At 49.7% G+C, this 12,817-nt stretch overlaps 5 protein-coding genes across 5 annotated transcripts; 3 read left to right on the forward strand and 2 right to left on the reverse strand.

Moving 5' to 3' along the window:
- Window positions 1-405: 405 nt before the first annotated feature.
- Window positions 406-1,992, forward strand: BDV37DRAFT_272820 (MFS transporter; the record flags this gene model as incomplete). Its single annotated transcript, XM_032084949.1, has 1 exon — window positions 406-1,992. One exon carries the CDS (start codon window positions 406-408, stop codon window positions 1,990-1,992), a length of 1,587 nt encoding a protein of 528 aa, XP_031939834.1.
- A 194-nt stretch (window positions 1,993-2,186) lies between these two features.
- BDV37DRAFT_159951 (Six-hairpin glycosidase-like protein) lies at window positions 2,187-4,533 on the forward strand. The gene has a single exon (XM_032079145.1). The coding sequence runs from the start codon at window positions 2,381-2,383 to the stop codon at window positions 4,433-4,435; it is 2,055 nt and encodes a 684-aa protein (XP_031939835.1). The 5' UTR covers window positions 2,187-2,380; the 3' UTR covers window positions 4,436-4,533.
- A 1,248-nt stretch (window positions 4,534-5,781) lies between these two features.
- BDV37DRAFT_252461 (putative NRPS-like enzyme) lies at window positions 5,782-9,258 on the forward strand. The gene is made up of 4 exons (XM_032082422.1): window positions 5,782-6,161; window positions 6,218-6,485; window positions 6,548-8,724; window positions 8,779-9,258. Exons 1-4 carry the CDS (start codon window positions 5,865-5,867, stop codon window positions 9,169-9,171), a joined length of 3,135 nt encoding a protein of 1,044 aa, XP_031939836.1. The 5' UTR covers window positions 5,782-5,864; the 3' UTR covers window positions 9,172-9,258.
- Window positions 9,259-9,687: 429 nt separating this feature from the next.
- On the reverse strand, window positions 9,688-10,414 carry BDV37DRAFT_284654 (uncharacterized protein; the record flags this gene model as incomplete). The annotated part of the gene is made up of 2 exons (XM_032087544.1): window positions 9,688-9,746; window positions 9,799-10,414. 2 exons carry the CDS (start codon window positions 10,412-10,414, stop codon window positions 9,688-9,690), a joined length of 675 nt encoding a protein of 224 aa, XP_031939837.1.
- Window positions 10,415-11,726: 1,312 nt separating this feature from the next.
- On the reverse strand, window positions 11,727-12,350 carry BDV37DRAFT_284655 (uncharacterized protein; the record flags this gene model as incomplete). The annotated part of the gene is made up of 2 exons (XM_032087545.1): window positions 11,727-11,818; window positions 11,879-12,350. 2 exons carry the CDS (start codon window positions 12,348-12,350, stop codon window positions 11,727-11,729), a joined length of 564 nt encoding a protein of 187 aa, XP_031939838.1.
- Window positions 12,351-12,817: the final 467 nt, after the last annotated feature.

The raw sequence follows: 12,817 nt of genomic DNA on the forward strand, positions 1-12,817 counted from the left end.
GGAATGATTGGCTCGTAAACGGCATCCCTAGACCTCCCGTGCGCACGGTTTACTGTGATCTGCTTTGTATTAAAAAGGGGACTCGGAATTGTGTGCCGAGTGCTGATGGGGCCACGGAGTTAAGGCGACTTGATGACACAACCATCCCTGCCCTATATGGGGAAAGGACTCCTTATGTCGGCTGTAGGGCGTAAGTTCGGTGGCCTGGCCAATGATAGACGATAGTGCACGTCTAGGGTCCGAGCCAAAGCGTTGGACTCCGCTCCCTGATGACTGTCTTGGCATATCATCTGGATATAATGGTCGTTATAAAGCCAACATGATTTTCACCATGGTCCTTCGGCGTGGCATAACAAGGTTGTGCGACAGAGTTAGCTCGCCTGGCTAATTCCATAGATCATGGGTATGGACCCAGAGAGTCAATCGGAATGGACTAAGCCAGCCTGTGAACGACACATACCCTTCTGGCGCCAGGTGGTAGACCAAGGGGCCATTACTCAGGATGTTCTGCATCAGAATTACCCTGGATCAGGAACGGAAACGGATCCCTTCCTGGTCTCCTGGCTGCCGAATGATCCCAGAAACCCCATCCTCTTTACTACACTCAAGAAAGTCGGCATTACGGTCGTCGTCTCTACAGCAACATTGGCCGTTGCCCTCGCTTCCTCAGCATATTCTGGATCTACGAAACAAGTGATGGAAGGCTTGGATGTCGGCACGGAAGTTGCAACGCTTGGACTATCGCTTTTTGTGATCGGCTTTGCACTCGGGCCATTGGTTTGGGCGCCGCTCAGCGAGTTCATTGGTCGACAATATCCCTTTTTCGTCTCATTTGGTGCGATGACGGTCTTTCTGGCGGGATGTGCCGGTGCACAGAATATACAGACTTTGTTGGTTCTGCGTTTTCTAGCAGGCACGGCGGGATCATCACCCCTGACGAACGCGGGGGGTGTGATTAGCGATATGTTTCGAGCTGAGCAACGGGGGCTGGCCCTATGCCTCTTTGCTGCAGCACCCTTCATGGGGCCTGCTATTGGGCCGGTGATCGGTGGTTTTCTGGGGATGAATGCTGGGTGGAAATGGGTGGAAGGCTTCCTGGCTGCGCTGTCCGGAGTTTTGTGGATTCTGATGACCTGCTTCGTTCCTGAAACCTACGCACCAGTTCTCCTCCGCCAAAGAGCAAAGCGTCTTTCTCAAAAAACTGGCATGGTTTATCGATCAAAGCTAGATGTCGAGAATGAAGGGGCTGTTTCTTTGAAACGGATGTTTGCCACCTCTTTATTGCGACCCTGGGTCCTACTATTCCGAGAGCCTATTGTATTTATGTTATCTGTATACATTGCCATCATTTATGGCGCACTTTTTATGATGTTTGCCGCGTTTCCTATTGTGTACCAACACGGCCGGGGATGGAACCAAGGCGTGGGAGGACTCGCCTTCATGGGCATTGCTGTGGGTATGATTGTCGGAACGATCTACACAATTCCTGACAACAATCGATACATGAGAACAGTCAAAAGACATGGAGGGTTCGCGCCTCCAGAGTCACGCCTGCCGCCGGTGATGCTATCTGCGGTGTTGATTCCTGTCGGTCTCTTCTGGTTCGCGTGGACCAACTCTCCCTCCATTCACTGGATGGTTAGTATAGCAGCCGGCGTTCCATTCGGCTGTGGGATTGTTCTCCTATACCTAGGCATCATGGGATATCTTATTGATTCTTATACCATTTTCGCCGCATCGGTCTTGGCGGCTAATGCTGTTCTGCGATCTCTGTTTGGAGGAATATTTCCGCTCTTCACGACTTATATGTATGATAGGTTAGGGATTCATTGGGCCTCATCAATCCCCGCCTTTCTTACGGTCGCATGTATGCCTTTTCCATTTATTTTCTACCGGTACGGGGAAGCGATTCGCAAGCGATGCCCATATTCTGCTCAATCGGAAGCATACATGCAAAAGCTACAGGAGGCGGCACAACAAAGCGAAAAATAGAGTCGGCACTTGGACATAATATACCGGGACATTTCAACTAATAACCGAGATATGACGACGACTGGGGAAACCAGGGCACTGCCATGGCGCTATCATAAATTAAAAGTCGGGGTTCCTGGTCAACCCCACAGGAGTGAAGAAACGCCATGCGGGGCTCCGACACAAGAGACCAAATTATGTATTATGGACCAATTTAGCGCAAGCCAATTGCACTCCGATCGGCACATTAATAGCCCCTCGGGGTAATTTACCGTGAGAACCATCCTGAACTAGAACGGACATCGTCTGATGCGTGCTCTCCCCGCCGGAGAGCCAAGCACCGTAGTGAAGCTATAAATGCACCCCGGTCTTCAGCATATAGCATGATGCGCAGGAACAACTAGCGAAAATGAACTGTGTGAAAGGCCTGGCTTGGGCCAGCTTGTTGCTGCAGGCTGCAGGGCTGGATGCAGATGCCATTACTGCTCAGTACTTCGGCAATGATGCACCGTGGTATCGCGACCGGATCCCGCTTTTCGAGTCCAGTGTGTCTGATATCCAGGATGTGTATTATTATCGGTGGAATATCTTTCGTGCCCACCAGCGTGATTTGGGTGCCGATGGGTACATCTCAACCGAGTTCCTGAATGATGTCAGCTGGCAGACTCAGCCCTCAGCTTTGCTGATTGATGCCGCCAATTTCCATCTGCGTGAAGGCCGTTGGTGCCGTGATCGTCGCTTCAAGAGCGACTACGCAAGCTTCCTCTATGGCCCGTACAGGAACCCATACCAGTTCTCTGAGAGTATGGCCGACGGAGTGTGGCAGGTGTATCTGGTCGATGGAGTAGCAGACGATGCTACCGTCCACTTAGATACCATGCAGGAGGTCTTCAAGGGATGGAATACCACCACCATGTCAACGGGAGGATACGACACCTCTAAGGCCCTATACTGGATACAGCCACTCACCGATGCGACTGAGTACACGATTGCTAGCATCGACGCATCCGGCGGCGCGGATGGTTTCACAGGAGGAAATGCCTTCCGGCCCAGCATCAATAGTTACCAGTATGCGAACGCGTTGGCGATTGCCAACCTGGCGACGTTACTGGGCCAGGAGGATGTGGCCAACGAGTATCAGCAACAGGCCACCGACATCAAGAAAACTGTACAGGACACATTGTGGAATAGCACCTACGAGCACTTCATTGATAGGTACAAAGTGGACAATGAGTATGTGACATACTGGGACTTCATTCGAGGCCGCGAGCTGGTGGGCTATGTTCCCTGGGCACACGATCTGCCAGACGACACGGAGGACTTCGCTCAAGCATGGAAACATCTCTTGGATAGCGAAAAGTTCGCGGGCGCTCACGGTCTACGCACCAACGAACCAAGCTATGAATACTACATGAAACAATACCGCTATGAAGGCGATCAACGCGAGTGCCAGTGGAACGGACCTGCCTGGCCTTACCAGACCACTCAAGTCTTGTCGGCTCTTGCTAACTTGCTCGACCACTACAACACATCTGCTGCTGTCAACCTTGTCACAAAGACCGATTACACCAATCTGCTCCAACAGTATGCTCAATTACATTACAACCCCGGTCGAGGTGGTGTCCTAAACCTGGAAGAAGACTATGATGCCGATACAGGCAGTCCGATCGTGGGATTAGCGCGCTCCCCGCACTACTTTCATTCCGGCTATGTTGACCTCGTCCTTTCCGGACTTGTTGGCATCCGTCCTCGCGCTGACGATGTGCTTGAGGTGAACCCGCTAGCAGACCCAGCCGTCGTGTCATACTTCCGTGCCGAGCGCATTCTCTACCATGGCCACGAGATCGCCGTCCAGTGGGACGCCAATGGTGATCACTATGGCACCTCCGGGCTAGTGGTCGAGGTCGACGGCAAAGTTGTCTCCACAGCACCAAGCTTGACCCGTATTACTACCAGCATCACCCGAGAAACTCCGCCGGCAATTAACCGCCCTATAGCTGTCTCCGTGCAACAGAACTCAACAGTGTACCCCCAAGGCAGTGTCTCTGTCACAGATGCAGACACCAACGCGGTTCACGCCGCCATCGACGGTCGAGTCTGGTTCTTCCCAGAGTCCGACGTCGCGAACGGTTGGGATACACCAGCTGGAAATGGCAGTGAGCTATGGTACCAGATCAGCTTCGAGTCTTCAACCAAGACGGCCAGCGCGGAGATAGCCTTTTTCGCTAATAGCACGCAAGGCTTTGATGCTCCTGAGACATATAGTATTCAGGTTAATGTCTCCGGCGAGTGGTCGGAGGTGTCTAGTGCGAATTATAGTTCCCCGGTTGCGAACGGAATTACCCGGGCCACCTGGGACGGTGTCGAGACGGACCAGATCCGGCTTGCTTTCGCGCCACAAGAGGAGCAAAAGGTTCGGCTGGTGGAGTTCAAGGTTTTCGGTGAGGTTGTCAGCGATAGTTAGGTATCGCAGCTGGCTTCGCTTTGTATGTGCACTTCGTTGGCATCCCATGTGTTCTGTGTTCTAGTAATCTGTGTTTGTATCAATCAGTATTTTGAGACACTAAGATCTTATGTAATTTGTAGTCATTTATAAGCCAGAATTCTGTCTGTAGTAGAGGCCTCGCGTACAAGTTACCTCAACAAGTCATATTTACAGCTGATAACTGACTGTAGGGATGTGGAATAGCTGCCCACTTCCGAAGCCAGGCAGCTGTTTTTCTTTTCTCAGAGATTATGTGTGCGACTGGCCGATCAAGAAGCATAACAAAACTTGCGTGATTAATGGTAAGCCGATATTCTGTTATTGGTCTCACGACAAGGTAAAGAATAGTCCCGGATATTGACAAGACAGCTACGATCCATGGTCCAGGCACAGCCCTGTCAACTGCCGTGAACTTTATCCGGCCCCATCGCTGGACAAAACCCAAGTCATGTTTACATCACTCCAATGCGTGTGCTTTATTTCATTGCAGCCTGAAGCATGATTAGAGCAAAACTCATTCCCCGCTGTGGAGCTGGTATCCAGTTGGATTGCCGATCATTCAATTAGGGTACCATCGGGATGCCGAAACCCGACCGAAAACAGTCCCAAACTGGTAAGATAGAAGGAAAACACGTGAAGATAAGGGCCCGAAACCGATCGGATAGGGAGCATATTGCCATTTTGGGGAGCACTCTCGGCAGTTGACGGGCCGCCATATCAACTGGCATCCACTCCACCTTAGCGCGTCTAGATCGCCATGTATAATTTTAGTTGGCAATTAGACATCCTTGGGATGAACGGGATCTCCCTTCGGCTGTGCTTGTGTTGAGTTAAGCTTTGTGCCAAGTACTCTTTCCCTGGGACAGAGCTAGAGTGGCTGAAATACTTCAACAAGGAGCAAATACCAGGATCATGTGTTCCTACAATCTATAATGAGGGTCTGATTGTAAATAGCTTCTGTAGCTTTCTTGTGTCTATGTTTATGTGTAGATGATGATTCGTGTTTGGTCATGAATGCGCTTTTTCTTGCTGCGTGGATTTGTATACCTCCCTTGCATGGGCCAATTGCTCTATGGTCTCCACTTTGCCTCCGGGAGCTTATGCATCGACCACCCGCCATAATCGCGCACAATTGTTAGTGCCACATTCTCCCTGGATAACGCGCTCGACGGAGTATACCCGCTGGATAATCGGCCCAGAGGTGTCTCGAACGGAAGGGAGCAAGGCAAGAAGAAATGTCTTGTCACCCCAGAGGGATATAAATTGGGGTGGGCGCCTTTTTTTCTGCGTACTGTGACATAACAAAGCATTCATTAATTCTAAGCGTTTCTCTTATAGACATCTTTGCATTACTTTAATTACTTGTTTCAACTTACATTATCCCAAAGTACCATTTTCTTTCTCACCAATGGAGCAGCCACAGACTCCCATCAACGCCGGACAGCGCCTTCTCACCAACGTCGTTGATGAAGTTGCCCAGTTCAACCCCCAGCAGAAGCTCGGTGTTATCCCCAGTGATCTCGAAGTATCGCAAGGCTTCCGGGACGTGCCGTTTGGCGAACTTGCCCACGCAGTCAATGCACTCTCATGGTGGATTGAGGAGCAGGTTGGAAAGGCCAAGAACAATGAGACTGTGGCATATATGGGAAGGAATGACATTGTCTACCTGATCTTTATACTTGCATGCAACAAGACCGGCTATAAGGTAAGAATACCAAAAGTTGTTACATCCTGGTACACTCTGACCGTCGTGAGAAATAGCCTTTGCTCCCTTCAAGCAGACTTTCCGACGAAGCCTATCAACATATCCTGGGTGTGACCGAGTGTCGAAAGTTCTTCTACAGCCATGACAAAGAACGACAGATCTCGGCGATGAAGAATTTCCTCAAAGACACTGATTTCTATGAAGTACCAGCAACAGCCGATATTCTCAACAGTAGCAACGTACCAGAGCCATACCCTTTTACCAAAACCTTCGCCGAGGCCGAGAATGATGTTGCCTTTATCATTCATAGTTCTGGAACAACAGGTATGCGAATAGGTATTATAGGTTTATTGAAAACTAGCTCCTGTTAACAAGCCTAACCACAGGAATGCCAAAGCCCGTTCCCTTGACGCACGGTTTCGTCGCGACCCTAGACTCTGTTGGCTTTCTGCCTACCCCCGTAGGCCGTCGTGTAGCTGCGCCAAACGATCCTACCTCTAACAACCTTGTTCTCGTCACTACCCCTTTCTTCCACCTCATGGGCCTCTACGGTCTTACGTCCGCTATCTTCCACAACACCCCCTTCGTGAACCTTCCCGACAAGCCGGTCTCGGTTGACCTTGTCCTGGACACGATACGCGCAACCAATCCAACAATCACGTTACTCGCGCCAGCCATCCTCGAGGATATAAGTCAGACACAGGCTGGACTGAACTGTCTCGGAACATTAAATGCAGTCATTTATGCAGGTGCTCCTCTGGCCGCGGATATCGGCAACCGAATCGTCCCCTACACCAAAGTTGTGACCCTCATAGGCTCGAGTGAAATGGGCATTATCAGCTCTCTGGTCCCAGAGGGAGAAGGAAACTGGGGCTATTTCGAGTGGAACCCTGCATATGGTGTTGATATGCAGCATCGAGGCGAGGAGTTGTATGAGCTTGTCATTCCTCGTCGGGAGTACTCCCGAGCCATCCATGGCATCTTCCATACCTTCCCTGACAAGACAGAGTATACGTCGAAGGACTTGTTTGTGCAACACCCGTCGAATCCGAAGCTGTGGAAGTACCATGGTCGCTTTGATGATGTGATTGTGCTCAGTAATGGTGAAAAGCTTAACCCAGTGACTCTGGAAAAGACGGTCGAGTGTCACCCGAAGATCTGTAGGGCGGTGTTGATCGGACAGGGTCGGTTCCAGACTTCGTTGCTGATTGAACCATACTGGAACGAACAGGGCAAGACTATCGATGAAGCTGCGTTCATTGATGAGGTCTGGCCCGTGGTTGAACGGGCAAATGAGACCGTGCCGAACTATGGACGCATCACCAGAACTATGATCAAGCTCTCCTCCCCTGAAAAGCCATTCAAGACTACGCCCAAGGGTACAACGCAGCGCCAGGCCGTTAACAGAGATTATAAGGAAGAGATAGACGCCATTTACGCCTCTGCTGATCAGCAGTTGAATCGGTCACTTCCTGAAACCATCTCCTTGCACAATATTACACAATACGTTAACGAAACCGTCTGCTCTCTTCTTGAAAGGGAGACAATTGACAACGACGAGGACTTGTACTCTGCGGGCCTCGACTCCCTACAAACAATTCAGTTGGCCACGATACTCCGCAATGCCGTCTCTTTTCAGATGCCTGCTGGCGATCGCCCACAGATCACCGCTCAGCACATCTATGCCCATTCGACAGTCACCCAATTAGCACAATTCCTCGTGAAGGTTATCACTGGTGGCACTCTCGCAATCATTCCCCGCCACGAGCGAATCCAGAACATCATAGCCAAATACACAGACGACATCCCAGCGCGTCATCTCTCCCAGGCTCAACTCCCTCCATCCTCGACAGTCATACTAACCGGATCGACCGGGTCTCTGGGCGCCTATCTCCTACACACTCTCCTAACCAGCGAGAATGTCTCTAAAGTCTACTTCTTCAACCGCTCTGACGCTCAGTCACGCCAAATCCAAAGCTTCAAGGAAAAGGGCCTCGATGCCACTCCTCTTTCAGACTGTTCAAGAGTAGAATTCCTCAAGGTTTCCTTCGGAGAGCCACATTTCGGGATCGACGATACAAAATACACTTCACTCTTAAACACAGTCGACCTAATCATCCACAATGCCTGGAAAGTGAACTTCAACCACCCCTTCGAATCCTTCGAAGACCCGCACATCAAGGGTGTCCGAGAGTTCATCTCCTTTAGCCTCGAAAGCAAATACAACGCACACCTCTCCTTCGTCTCATCCGTCGCGACAATCGGCGCCTGGACCTCGGAAATGGGACCAGTCGTTCCCGAATTCCCTCTCGAGAATGACGAAGCAGTGCTAAAGCAGGGCTACGGGGAGTCAAAACATGTCTCGGAACGCATGTGTGTGATTGCATCGGAGAAAGCTCGCGTGCCCACTACTATCTTCAGAGTTGGGCAGATTGCTGGCCCTACTACGAAGAGTGGACTTTGGAACCCCGATGAATGGTTCCCGACCATTGTCGCGACGTCAAAGGCTCTCGTAAAGGTTCCGAGCACCCTTGGTTCGATGCCTATTGACTGGGTTCCTGTTGTATGTTCCTATGCCACCATATGTTATTCCAATATCTCGCTAACCTAGTCACAGGATACTCTGGCCCAGATTACAGTTGAAGCTCTCCAAACCCGTCGGGGAACCCTTTCTGAAACACCAAACGCCTTCTTCCACCTCATGAACCCTAACCACGCGACCTGGTCTTCGCTCATTCCCGCCATCGAATCGAAATATAATACAAAGACAGTCCCTTTCTCCGAATGGATCGCCGATCTGGAATCTATCAAGAATCCGTCGGACCAGGATGTTCGGGACAAGCCAGCTCTGAAACTCCTCGATTTCTACCGTGGGTTGTCAAGCGGAGAGGGCATGTTATCGGCTGATATTAGTGTGCAAAGGACGAAAGAGGCAAGCGAGACGATGAGGAGCTTGGGACCTATCTCGGCTGCGCTGATGGAGAACTGGATCGAGCAGTGGGGCTTTTAAGGGCATAATACGTCTTTTGGATGAGCGATTAATTGGCTTTATAGACTGGGTTGTTGTTTTCTTGTATTCGTGTATGCATGGGTTAGCGATGTTTCGGTCTTAATGTGATTGATAATTGATTTATTTCTTCATTTTATTTAGGTTCTTCTTGAACTCTTTCTTAGATATCTATGTTCTATATTGGGTTGCGAATGTTTGTTCTCATATTCAGAAAAGTCACAGGCCGTGAGGAGCCTTCACCATCTCAACAGGGTAGAGGAGAAAGCAATATGAGGGAAGAATGAATAGACAATTAAACTATGGTGACATTCAGTCACACTTATTAGATGCCTCCCATACATATCTGATCAAAATCAATACTCCAGGTCCCAGTGTTGAGAAGACCACCTAACCAAACAAGAAGCTTGCTACCACCCTCCCATAATGCGTCTCCTCCTTTTCAAACAAAGCAATTTCAACTCTTTGAAAACCCCCTTGACCTTCGTCACGATGGCCCTTTCACTCCGTGTCTCTAATTCAGGACCCCATATGCTTATGGCAATTGAGACGGCCATCCCTTGACCACAGCACAGCATCTATAACCACATATCAACAACCCACCCAAGCCCTAGAAACAGGGACACTTACCAAGATCAAACTTAACCTTAAGCGCCTTGTCCTTCGAGTGGGGAATCTTCTTCTTCGACTTGTTGTCGACATTATCGCAATAACATTCGAATTCCCCCTTCGCAGATTTGCCCATGACTTGAGTAAAATAGTCGCAATTCCAGCAGTCACCCTTCATGAGTCCCTTGCCATCCGACTCCGGAGTCAACTTCTGTGTCTGTGCATTCCAACCAACGCACTTGTCCAAGTCCAGTGTCGTCTCTCTCCAGTCTCCGGCCGGGTGTGCTTTCTTGGGGTCGGACATGGGCCGACGGCAATCGGCCGTCAGTAGGACCTGACGATATGGGGTTGTGATCGTAGTGGGTCCCTTTCCTGTCTTGGCGGTATCCTTCGCTGAGGCTGTTGCTCTTGCTTCAGGGGAGGTTATCTTGACCTTAAGGTAGCGGCATTCGTCATGTAATGCTAATGACCCTTTGTTGCCGTTGTTCGTGCCGGATGTCCCTCCGGAAGAGCCAGGTGTCATGTCTGTCATGGGTATGCCTTCATCGGGCGGAGTTTGCTTGGGCTTCGACAAGATCCCGCCTCCGGCTACCAAGGCTGAGAGATATAGAGTAATGATAATTATGAAGTGATGCATTTTGCTCTGGTTACGCAATGAAGTACTGAACAGGGAGATTGTGTGCATAGAAAGATTGAGTATCAGGACGTTTGTGCTCGGGCCTATTTATGTGAATCTGCTCTGTAGACACCGCTTCTCTGCGGTTTTAGGGGAGGCTTATTTTCGTTACGATGCCTTCCTTCCCCTAGGTACCTAGTTCTGGTGATGGAATTTGTTCCTTTGTGACGCCAAGCTGGGGCGCAGGGCAACAGCTTAGGGATTTAAATTGGGGCAAACGGGATGGGCAGCAGAGTTTTCTAGGGGCCGCAAAGGTACGACCAATACATTTCAGGGGGCAGAGATCTAAGAATCATGATATGATTGATAACGCATACATGCATACGTCCTATATACAAGAAAGAACTGGAAAGCGTCTAAAGCCACCATCCTGGTGCTCTGGTGACACCCTCCACAATACCATACAATGAGGTATCATCAGAGTGCTTTTACATCCCTACTAGAATCCATTTTGTAGCACAGGTGAGAAGGGACAAAGAGTGTATCCACTTATGGATCGCCGCTCTGCCATGTAGGTCACTAGGTGCATTTGCGTACGGATCATATCAGGTGTTACATCCTCTACAAGCACCAAGGTACCACTAGCTGTCCACAATATCCCCACAAGGTTCTTTATCTGATCGACACTATAGCACCTGATATGACTCAAATACCCTCGCACTCTGATCGCCTCATCTAGAGCTTCGCTTTAGCTCCTGTAACCTCCACTCGCCTCATATCTACACCGAAATTGTGTTAGGAAGGGTGCCATCTGATAAGGGCGTTATTCCAAACATCCGGCTCGTATGATCATCTCATTTTGCATCCTCGTCAGTAGAATATCCGGAAAGAATTGTCCTTCTTGTAAACTGTTGACTAATAGAAATTGCGAAGGTTCGGCGCAGGCTGCAAACCAGCCTGTTCTGCTCTCCTTCTCTATTTCTTTCTCTTTACCCCTTTTTCAGAGTACTGACAGAATGCCGCTACACATTTAGCCTAGGGATCATACCTTAGCACATACTATTGGTACTTTGCAGTTTATGCCGGCAGGAATGTAGACATGTGCCCAAGGCAACGCAAGTTCTCAAATTGACGCGTGTGGATATACATACATCTAGCAAACTAGTTGTATATTGCTAGTACCTCCAAAGCAACCATATTTTAATCCTATATTTTCTTAAACACCAATACAACAGGTCCCCCGAATCCCAGATCCAGAACAAGCATGGCAACAAAACCAAATCCCAATCCAGAGCTATAAGTCCAACACCGCTATCATCTACGCATCTCCAACTTATCCATGAATGAATTGATCCATTGAGACCTGTGTTCCAAGATGTTCAAAGCAAGCCAGAAAACCATCATGAGTAACCTGCACCAACCCATCTACAGCCTCCCTAGTTAGCAAAGTCCCTACAGCCGAACAGAAAACGTTAGACCACTCACCCATATTAATAGATATCCTATCATCGTCCGTCTTCTTGACATCGCACACACAGTGAAGGTCAGGCTTCGCGTAGTAGCAAGCCGAGCAGTTGCCCTCCTTGATCCCGTTTCCACGAGACTTGGGGTAGAGCTTTTCGGTATCCGGGTTCCATCCCAGACAGAGGTCCAGGTCCAGCTTCGACATCCTATAGCTTCGGATGCGACGGTCACATGAGCCCCAGATGGCCTGCGGTCTGCTGGGAGGTCGTATGGGATAGGGCTTTTTTGTGCCGTCTGCGTTGAGAGGGCGCTGCACGCCCTCGCCCGCGATTGCGGGTCTTTCGCCATTGATGAAGAGGCCGTGGCATTTGTCGTTGATGTTGTGTCTTTCTTGCTTGGAGTCTTCGATCGGTGTTTTTGATGGGTCTTTGCGGCCGGCGGCTACTAGGGTCGAGAAGTATAAAGTGAGGATGATGAGGAGTGTTCGATACATTGTGCCTAATGCGACCTGCGTATGGGCGATAGTGTGGTAAAGATGATATTGAAGGAGTTGGAAATAGCGATGGAAGGGTGTTCTGGGCTGGGCTTGCGTGGCCTATTTATCTATGTACTGTATTGGGCCGGGGTTTATTATACTTTTATATAGGGGGTTAAGGTTGCTTACGCCATCCGTCTGAGTTATTTAACTGGGATATTATATGGGGCTCGTTGTGGACGAAGGGTTGAGAACGAAGTCTAGACTGACGGTTAGACTGGCTATATGCTTTACCAAAGCTCCATGCTGATAGCTTAGTAGCCCTGTGGAGGTATTCTTGAGGCTAATGGAATTGCTACGGCCGAAAGAGCTCTCACCTCCTACCTTTGGTGTCACGTCACTTGAACACTGCAGTCCGACATGACATGAGCTGCGTACCAATAAGAATGCGGTGATATGTTGTGTGCGTTCAAGTAGTAGACTGC

Source organism: Aspergillus pseudonomiae (assembly GCF_009193645.1).
Source record: "Aspergillus pseudonomiae strain CBS 119388 unplaced genomic scaffold BDV37scaffold_50, whole genome shotgun sequence".
Taxonomy (NCBI): Eukaryota; Fungi; Ascomycota; class Eurotiomycetes; order Eurotiales; family Aspergillaceae; genus Aspergillus; species Aspergillus pseudonomiae.